The sequence below is a fragment of the Leptonychotes weddellii genome, unplaced genomic scaffold, assembly GCF_054177405.1.
Source record: "Leptonychotes weddellii isolate Sample4059 unplaced genomic scaffold, ASM5417740v2 HiC_scaffold_4031, whole genome shotgun sequence".
NCBI lineage: Eukaryota > Metazoa > Chordata > Mammalia > Carnivora > Phocidae > Leptonychotes > Leptonychotes weddellii.
Window position 1 is genome coordinate 1,220 of NW_028006713.1, and position 10,337 is coordinate 11,556.

Below are 10,337 nucleotides of genomic sequence, written 5' to 3' on the forward strand. Positions count from 1 at the left end.
AGAGAAAAGCTGTCAGTCAGTCCCGCACGTTTCTATCTCTGGCACCCGACCCCGGGTGGAGTCTGCAAACCTAGCAGATCCCTGTGGTGCACTCCCGCGTGGCTCCTCCCGGGGGGGAAGGTGAGTCTCCCCAGATCTGCCTCTTTTTGGGTCCCTGCTGGAGGAGCAGTGGCCCGACTGTGCCGCGGATCACGGTTTATGACAACCCGAGCTGAGAGCCCGCGCCTGGGCTCCGCCCCTGCAGCCGGCTTCCCTGCTCCATTACCTGGGAGCTCTGCCACACTCAGGCACCCCCAGTCTTTCTGTGACCCTGAGGGTCCTGAGACCACACTGTCCAGAGAGGGTTCCACCCCCCACTTAGCCACCAGAGTGACGTCCCTCAGCGGAGCAGACTTTTAAAAGTTCCGATTTTGTCCTCCGCGGCTCTATCACTTGCCAGAAGCGGCTGACGGAGGCCCCTTCCCCGCCGTCTATCCTCCCTAATATCGCCTCGGATTCACTTCTCCGCACATCCTACCTTCCAGAAAGTGGTCACTTTTCTTCTTAGAGAATTGTTGCTATTCTTTTCTTCGATCTCCTGTTGAGTTTGTAGATGTTCAGAATGGTTTGATCCCTATCCAGCTGAATTCCTGAGAGGAGACGAAATCCAGGTCTCCTACTCCTCCGCCATCTTGCTCTGCCCCGAGCATAGCCTTTATTTTTAATATGTTTATTTGAGCAAAATTTCTGAGAATTTAACAATTGGCTTTTGCCAGCTCCAGCACACCATTGATAGATAGTTGAATAAAATTTGTAGAGGTGAAAAGCACAAGAATTTATAATTTATTATTGTGTGGGCAAGGAGGGAAAAACCATCCAAACTGATTCTTATATTTTAGAACTGAATAGTAAGGTATGAGAGAGAGGAAAGAGCAGGTTTGAGCAGAGAAGATGCTGATTAATCTTGGGATCTATTTATTTCTAGAGAAACTTGAGGGCAACTTGAAATATAGGTCTCCACTTATGCTCAGAGAAAGAGCTATCGCTTTAGAAATCATTTTTTTGATGATTATTGCTGAATCATGAAGGGGAATGAGAGAAAGGAGGACAGAACTTTGGGGACATTATCTACATTTTGACAGCTGGCTGAGGTGTGTGAATTAGAGAAAGAGATACAAATGGAAAAAATCCAGAGAAGCATGAGGATAATCAATATAAGCATTAAACAGAAAAAATATCACTTACTGAGGCACAGTCTAAAGGGATGCTGGTAGATTTCTGAAGATGGCATTTAGAGTTTTGTCTTGGTTTCCAACTTGCTAGAAATTCTACCCTGTCATGGACTCGATGGAACAACTACATGTGAGTCACAGTTCCTCTTGGCTCATTCCATGTGCTGCATGTTTAAGGTGATTTTGTATTGGAGATCATTATTTAATCACTTCCCTTCCTACCTTCAACCGCAAGGGGAGTATCTCTTGTTTCCCATACTCAGTGGCACAGGAGGAAATACTTTTCAAGGAACTTGCATTCAGGATTGATGAACACTGCTAAAGGAGTGTTCTAGAGGGCTGGGCTACAAGAAAGGTGCCTTTTTCTTTTTCCCTGACCCAACTGGCAGAAAGCAGTATGAAGCAAAGATAGTGCCATGGAATGTGGTGCTAAAGTTTAGCACCATGCACCCTCCATTTGAGTCCCTTTTTGGCCATTTACCGTGAGCTGGAGGACTTCAGGGCAGCTTCCAAATGTCATAAATCATAGAAGGGAAAAGAGAACTGACAGACCTTTGCTGAATACCTTCCAGGAGCCAGGCACTATGGTGGGAAGGCGCTTTATTGCCATCTCATTTACCATGACAATATATGTGAAAGCAGAAAGTTCTTCCAATGTAAGGTATTATTTATTGGAAATATGAGGAGAAAGGGGAGAACGGCTTGAGGGGGTAGATTAAAGCAAGATTTTTGAAAGCCTAATCTTAAATGATCCTGCAGTGATTCTATCATAATTTTCTCAGCATTAACATTACCTATTCCTTTTGTCAGCTTCAGAGGTAGAATTTTAAAATGCAGTTTGTACCTACAAAGTAACTGTCTCTTCCTTTATGTTTGCAAAACACTCGGTATGTTTAATTCAGCCTTAAGACTTACTAGGTAATTAACTAGAGTTAATTACCATTATCGCGATTTAAGAAAAATGGGAAAGCAAGGAAGAGGTTAAGTGACTTTCTCAAGGACACCCAGCCATTGGTATCTGGAAAAAGTATCTTGAACTTCATGATCTTACTTCAAGCTAAGAGACACTTTCTAACATTTAAAACCCCCAAGAACTCTTCCTCCTAAAGAAGAGGTAACATGTAAGTTAAAAGGGTCAGCTCCTTCCCTATCTTACATATGAATACACAAGTTTGGGCAGTTAACAGTATTTTGAATTTGGGGGAGAAAAAAATGGGTTTGGCACAAGTCATAGACTCTCCTCTTTTCTTCCCCAGCTTGTAATTTAGACTCAGGCACATATTTTTTCTTTCATTACCACCTTGAAGAGGTTGCTACTGTTTGAAACTAAAGTCATTCCTACCAATTTTCCAAGATTTTGTGATATCTTTCTATCTGAATATAGATCTATGCATCATCCAGACATTTGAGAATGGTCCCTGATGCATATTTTGGGGAAATATCCCTGCCATTATCTAGAATTGACTTGATATTTAGGACTCAGTTATGAGGCTTATGGCATGGTTTCCACTATAAAGAACTGCATGAAGTTGTATCCAATTAAAAACAATGCAAAATTGGGATGAAGACAATTAAGAAAAACAACACAGAAAAAGAGAAAAAGGTATTACTCATAGTCTTAGAACCTCCCCAGTGTGGGGGGCTACTTCCCAGATCAGAAGACCAAGACACAGAGGCCACGCAAAGCATTTTCCAGTCCCTACCCACCACTGTGGAGTAGTCTTTGGGCATTCTCTGCACAATTCTGAGCCTTTGTCAAATGTGGGATTTCTTTCATTAACTGAAGATTCCTGCTTCCTCAGTCCTGTTTCATTAACTGATGAGTCCTGCTTCCTCAGTAGGCTTACTGAACATGGATGGGCTGCTCATTACTTAAGGCCTCTGATGCCAATCACTGATTTATTTTCTTATTTCACAAACATTATTGAACACCGACTGCATGGTTGGTGCAGGACACACAAAGATAACAGAAAATATAGTTCCTGCTTTCAGGTTATGCGCCATGATTTGTGGATGACAGACCCACCAGGCTAATTAATAATGCAATGTAACTGAGACTATACTGGGGTGGTATTTGACACTCGACTTAAGTGATCTGGAACAGAGGATGATTAATCCTGCCTGGTGGGTGAGAGAGTGGGGGGATGGGAATGTCATGGAAAACTCCCCATCTCACAGGTTACTAGTAGAACAAACTAGATGTGGACCTTGGTGCATCAGGTTTCTAATTGTGTACTAAAAGAAGTTCTGTCACTTCAAAGACTCTTTGTCTCAATGGATTTTTGCATTACATCTCAATGTCATGTCACTTCGTGGAAGCTAGATTTGATCTGCACTGCTCAGTAGTTAAATGAATGTATTATTTGTTACAAAATGCTTACTTAACACCTTGTGGCCACTTGGCACTAGAGAGAAATGCCATTCAGTTGTCAGATACCCTAGTGCTCACTAAACTCATCCACTTGGAGTTCTTGTACATTCCTTGTACAAGTGCCTCACTAGGTCAATGAAAAGTTTCACATGTAACTCCCAGAGCCAACAGTATGACTACAAAAGTCATTGTTTCTGTTTTGCTATTCTAGCCTCCACAATTCCCCCATCCTTCCTGTCCTTCAAGTCCTAGTTCAAATGCCACATCATCCACAAAACTAACACATCCTCCTCCTCTTCCTTCCCCCTCCTCCCACTCCTGTTCCTCCTCCTCTGCCTCCTCCTTCTTTTTCTTCTTCTTCTTTTCCTTCTTCTTCTTCTTTTTCTTCTTCTTCTTCTCCTTGTCTTTTAGTATAAATAGTTAAGTAAACTTTTACCTCATTGATAGATGCTGAGCTCTTTAAAGGTATGATGTAAGTCATCTTTAATGTTGTACCCCCTATATTACTTAACAAAGTGCTGTTCATTGAATGAAGAGAAGGATATGTCAATGGACAGATGGATAAATAAATGAACACATAGATACACAAATGACAGGAAACAGTGGCATGTAGCTAATGAAAGAGACTGTCTGTTGCTTAGTTTCTGTGGTGGTGGTGGATACCTACTCCTGTTGATTACATGTTTCCCAGCCAGGTAAATATCGATAATCAGGAGGAGAAAAATATTTTGGATTCAACCATATTTGACACATAAACAGACTCACTCTTAAGAGTTTGATAAGAGACAAACAAGGCTTACCTAGAGATTTAAGAGCACAGATGTGTTATTTTGTTAGTATTCTTTTCTACACTTGAGGAAATTCCAATGTTTCAACCACGTGACTGTAATCCAATTCAGTAAATTAGATTGTCTCCTTGGAACAGTGGATCTTGTCTTTGGGTTTTGCTCACTCTCTCACCTTCTCTTGTTTGAATCAGTTTCCACCAACTGGAAAATGACTCGTGAGTCCCAAAGTAATGGAGCTTAAAAAAAAAAGCTCAGAGCTTCTTCAATAACAAAGATTAAGGCTTTTATTTTTCCACACAGAATACTTGAATTTCACCTAGAATTTCAAAATATATTCAACTTTGGAGGAGAAGGGAGTAAAAACAAAAAACCCACCTACTCTCTAGTGATTATTTTAGTAGGAAATTATTTTCATTGAACATATCCTGTACCTTTTTAGTGTGAAACATTTTAATATTTTAATTATCTATTTCTCACTAAGTTGATATTAAAACTTCCTTGGGCGCCTGGGTGGCTCAGTTGGTTAAGTGACTGCCTTCGGCTCAGGTCATGATCCTGGAGTCCCTGGATCGAGTCCCGCATCGGGCTCCCTGCTCGGCAGGGAGCCTGCTTCTCCCTCTGACCCTCCCCCCTCTCATGTGCTCTCTCTCTCTCATTCTCTCTGTCTCAAATAAATAAATAAAATCTTTAAAATAAATAAATAAATAAAATAAAACTTCCTTGCTGGGTTTTAGAATATGAAATGTTTCAGACTGAGTGATTTTCTCATTTTTATTTCACAAATTGAACTGAAATAGATGGAGAAGTTTTACAAAAAGATATAGCCTAATTAGATCTTAAACAATTTTTTAAAATATCTTCTAATATAAACAACCTAAATGTTTGTGTTTTTTTATAGCAGTTTCAAAATAATGTCTACTTTCTGTTACATGATCAATGACCACAGTAATTATGGATTTAATGGTTTTACATTTTGAAACCAAATTAATATTACTTGGTATTTGATTCCTTATCCTCTGGTTGTAGTGACTTGATAATACTTTTTTATTTTAGAGTGCTCTGAAATAATCCCAATAGCTAGTTGAAAAGAATTAATGGGTTTAAAACCTACTTAGTAAGAATTAAAATAAATTTTTATGTTTTGATTTCCTGATAGATTTATTTGGACTTTTCTTTTCTCTGTTTTTCTTACAGTGCGGGAGTTGGCCGGACTGGTTGTTTCATCGTAATAGATGCCATGTTAGAAAGAATAAAGCATGAAAAAACTGTAGATATTTATGGCCATGTAACTTTAATGAGAGCCCAGAGGAATTACATGGTTCAAACAGAAGACCAATACATCTTTATCCATGATGCACTGTTAGAAGCAGTGACTTGTGGAAATACCGAAGTGCCAGCTAGAAACTTGTATGCCTATATTCAGAAGCTGACACAAATAGAAACAGGAGAGAATGTCACAGGAATGGAGCTCGAATTTAAGGTACGATATGGGATGTGATGTGGTAATTCAGGAGCAAGTCATTCTGGGATTGTCTTTGAGTAGCGGCTTCACTTTCTTAACCTTTCAAATTCTGAAGTTACAAGATTCACTTGACCTTCTCAGGTGTCTAACTATAAAACACTTTCCTCCTCTTTCCCTTTTCTGTTCTTTGCTTCCTAACAATACGTCAAGCTCTTTTGTACCCTAATTTAAATTGAAGATCATACTCTCAAAACATATTTAAAAATTCAGTATGCTATATGGAATCATTAGGTAGAAGTGAAAAGGAGTGCAATTTGAAGAGTCCTTTGCTTTAAAGTAAACACCAGCTTTGTATCTAAAGAGGAAATCTTGAGTACATTGCATCTAACTGTAGGCTAAAATTATCTTTGTCAGATTTTTTTCTTTTCTTCTATTTAACAGCGTCTAGCCAGCTCTAAAGCTCACACCTCAAGATTCATCAGTGCCAATCTTCCATGTAATAAATTCAAAAATCGCCTTGTTAATATTATGCCATATGAATCCACAAGGGTCTGCCTGCAGCCTATCCGAGGAGTAGAAGGATCTGATTACATCAATGCCAGTTTTATTGATGGATACAGGTATATACTCTTGCTCCCCTGATAGTCCAAAGCCTTGATATTTACATGTGCCCTAGTTTCACAGCCAGAATGAATTTCATCTCAATTCAAAGCATCTTCTTTCTGCATAGGTCAGCATTCAGTCCCTTGGTATTTGTTTTTTATTATTTTTGGTAGGAGTAAGAAGAAGCAGTCACGGAATCTTTAATCTGCCCTTCTGCACTCTTCCTCAGAAGCAATTTGGTTGTGGAAGGAGTTAATGAAGAAGCTGTTTTACACCATATTTCATAAATTTAATAGATTGTGTAAGAATCCTATCTACAAAATGAAGAGACACCACTGTTTAAGTGATTTGTATGATACATGAAACTGAGTTATTGGTGTTGCACTAAAATTTAAATAATGATAAAGACATACATCATAATATTAACAAAACAATTTCTTTTGCAAAGCCCCCAAATGTATTAAATATTCTCATTTGATTACACAGTCTTAATGGACACTTACTGCAATTGCCCTGATGATATGTTTTCAGTTTTCATTAGTGGGTTTGATGTTTACATATCAAATGTGAACTTTAACATGCTACTTTTATTCTCTGTAATTCAGACAACAGAAAGCCTACATCGCTACCCAGGGGCCCTTGGCAGAGACCACTGAAGACTTCTGGCGAATGCTCTGGGAACACAATTCCACCATTGTCGTGATGCTCACCAAGCTGCGTGAGATGGGCAGAGTGAGTGTCTTTTCATAAGATATTCACTCCATGAAGAAATGACGATTTCCTTTTAATAACCCAAGGGCCAGCATCATTTCTTGGAGATGTGGAGTTCTCCAGACACATTCTGGGCCATTCATTACTCTTGTGTTGGTTTTTAGCTTGCAAAGCCACATCAAGTTCTTTAATTTGTGTGCTTTGAAGAAAGATCTAGTATTTTGTTTCCATTGCAGCATGATCATAGGAGCAAAGAAGTAGATGTTCCTGTTTGACTTAGGTCCCGGCTCTCGGCATAGTCTTTTTTCCTTTCATGCTGGACAAGCTGGAGTTTCATGAGCAAATGTGCCATCATTTCTCTGTGTGAAGAAACTTGACTTTCTTTTATCTGTGAGGCAAATTCTTACCTGCCCACCCTCCACCCCATATTGAATAGGGTGTTAGAAAGTTACAGTTTTTCCAAGGATATATATAATCTGGTCATCTTAGATCTACTTTTTGAAAATGATTATTCTGAAAAATACATAAAATAGTATTAGAGATACTTAAGAACCTACCACTTAGATTTGATAGATGTAAGCATTTTGCTATGTTTGCTTCAGACATTTTCTTTCTCTCTTCCTTGTATAAATGTAGAGATGGAGAGCAAAAAATGCCAAAGTAGGAAAGTGACTTGACTATTCTGACTATTCATAGTTGAATCTCTGCAAGATTTAGCCAAATCATTAAAACTGCTTGGGCTCCAGTTTCCTCAGCTAACAAGGGAGACTGGACCAGATCAATATAGAATTTTCTTTCTGCATTCACACTTGATGGCTCTATTCATTCCATAACACAGTGATGCAAGTCTATTCTGGTGGTGCAATGCATGATTGACAGGGCCAGCATTACATCTAAGGACTGATGTTATTATTTGGAGAACTTGTAGTATGAAGACACTTACGCTTTCAAAATATTCAATTCAGTTGATGTGTATTGATAAGCTACTGTATGCCAGTAGTGTGTTTGATATCATGAGCAAATATTAAACCATTTGATTTTCCTATTCTCAAGGAACTTATGGTTTCAAAAAGAAAATGGGTCACATGCAATTGGAATGGCCTTGAATTTTGAACTTCTATTAATGAGAGAAAGAAATTAAATATATAGATTGATAGATGATAGATAAAATTTAATTTGTACATTGTATAGTTTGCCATTAATCTTCTCTCCTTTTAGGAGAAATGTCACCAATACTGGCCAGCAGAACGATCTGCAAGATACCAGTACTTTGTTGTAGATCCCATGGCTGAGTACAACATGCCACAATATATCCTAAGAGAATTCAAGGTCACAGATGCTAGGGTAAGATGACCAATCTTATGTTCTTAAACATTAGCTGAAAAGCAGTCTAAAATGCATCTCTGGGAGAAACATTTGCCAAGTGACCATATTCCCAAAGTGAAAAGAAATAACTGATCTTGGAGGACTGTTTTGTTTTTTAAAATAAGAGTAACTTTTCCTCTGTCTGGCAAGTGTTCTCACAAACCCAGGGTTGGCTTCCATTCAAACATAACATCTGGCAGCCCAACTTTGGGGATATACTTGGTAAGTGTGTGTCCTGGGAAGCATTTACTGATTGGTTGGCTGTGCTTACATTCACTTTCTCAGCTCATTCTCTTTGGAGCTTTTTGACTTCTTCATTACTTGAGGCTGTAAATATGTTGTTGTTTTGCAAAGCCCTTTAGGTCATGTGGGCTTGGAGGTTAATTTGGTATGATTTTAAAACTGCAGAGCAAATGGCATTCTTTAGAAGACTCTGACAAGCTTTGCACATTCTAATTTGATTCCTGGCATGGTTTATTCCTCGGTGTGCTAATGTGTCTGTCCATGAGAGCTGTGCACCCATGACCCTTGTTGGCTAATTTTCATTCCGCATTTCTTATCTAGATTGCTGAGTCCAAGGTTCAGCCCTGATGTAAGATGTTCTATGCATAAACTTTAATATCCTTGCCTTTGGCCACTTTCAAACCATGATTACAAACACATCTTAGGAGAGAGTGGGGTCAGTCCAAAGCCCTGCTTTGTTTTTGGAACTGTCACAGTAGGTGGGTTGAATAAAACTCCAGGACAGAGCTATTTACTTGATCCATTGTTTTTTCTGGAAAGGAGCTTTTCCAACCAATACTCATGTTTAGAGATTGTCCGCTAATCCCCAAAGCTGTGCCCTGGCTGTTGACCTAAAATGAAGGAGAAATTGGTTAGCAGGCTGGTTGGCCCAGGTGATGGACCTGTTAATCCCAGAAAGTCTGAAATCTTAACTACTCTGAAGGTGACCGTACTCAAAGTAGCAGTTAAGTCTATCGGGCTCATTTTTGAGTTGCCCAAGTAAGCATGCCTTGGTGAACATCCCATTGTTTAAAAAAAAAAAAAAAAAAAAAAAGTGCCCTTTCAGAATTTGAAGATAGATATGTGAGTGAAAAATCTTAAGTACATTCCAAGCAAACTCACCAACGATTTCTGATGATAAAGACTCGGGGCCAGTCTCTGCAAATAGCAGAGACACCTTCTTTACTACTCCTCGCTTGCCCAAATTAAATCTGATCGCAAAAAGCAAAAGAAATATTGAAGAACTTGTTCACATTCTTTTTATTAAAAAAGGCTCCCTGTGATTTTAGAATTTTCTTAGCTGCCATAGCATTTGCTCTTTGTGTTCCTAGTGTGTTTCTAATCTTAACTTTCCAGTTTAGAAAGCAAGTTGGCACTTGGAATGCAGTTTTGTTAAACAGGTAACCTTTAAATGGAGTCAGCTGGTCTCTCCTCCAAATAGTGAGGGTTTGTGCACATGACCTCTTCTTGCTGCTAAAAGCAACTGTGGTCAGAAGTGAAATCCTTGGGATATTTAGAGGAGGACAAATCTGCATTACCTAGCCTTTGGCTTTCTTCCTATGCTTTCCAAGCCTTTTCCAGAAGCAGAGGGAAGTAAATCATGCTTCCGTGGTAACCATCCATAAGTTAGTAATGGGGTCAAGCAGTTATTTTCATATTCCTGAGTGTTCTCACAAAGTTAATGTGATCTCCCTGCTTTATCAAAAGGTGACAGTCAGGAATATGCCCTGTTCCTGTGGAAATAAGACTAGTTGAGCTAAGCCATCCCTTCCTCTCAATATGACTGAATGAAAAAGATTGTGTCTCTGTCTACTTGACCAGAA

The 10,337-nt window shown here is 39.1% G+C and overlaps 1 protein-coding gene across 1 annotated transcript; it reads left to right on the plus strand.

Annotated features, from left to right (window-relative positions):
* The first annotated feature begins 5,526 nt into the window (after positions 1-5,526).
* Positions 5,527-9,724, plus strand: LOC145719362 (receptor-type tyrosine-protein phosphatase S-like). The gene is made up of 4 exons (XM_081810854.1): positions 5,527-5,850; positions 6,274-6,452; positions 7,041-7,167; positions 8,365-9,724. Exons 1-4 carry the CDS (start codon positions 5,608-5,610, stop codon positions 8,497-8,499), a joined length of 684 nt encoding a protein of 227 aa, XP_081666980.1. The 5' UTR covers positions 5,527-5,607; the 3' UTR covers positions 8,500-9,724.
* Positions 9,725-10,337: the final 613 nt, after the last annotated feature.

What these genes read in the sequence shown, in the direction of transcription:
- LOC145719362 (XM_081810854.1), top strand. Translation starts at nt 5,608, where the DNA reads ATGTTAGAAAGAATAAAGCATGAAAAAACTGTAGATATTTATGGCCAT. An exon ending in GAATGGAGCTCGAATTTAAG is followed by an intron (nt 5,851 to 6,273) that starts GTACGATATGGG and finishes TCTATTTAACAG; the next exon opens with CGTCTAGCCAGCTCTAAAGC. An exon ending in AGTTTTATTGATGGATACAG is followed by an intron (nt 6,453 to 7,040) that starts GTATATACTCTT and finishes TCTGTAATTCAG; the next exon opens with ACAACAGAAAGCCTACATCG.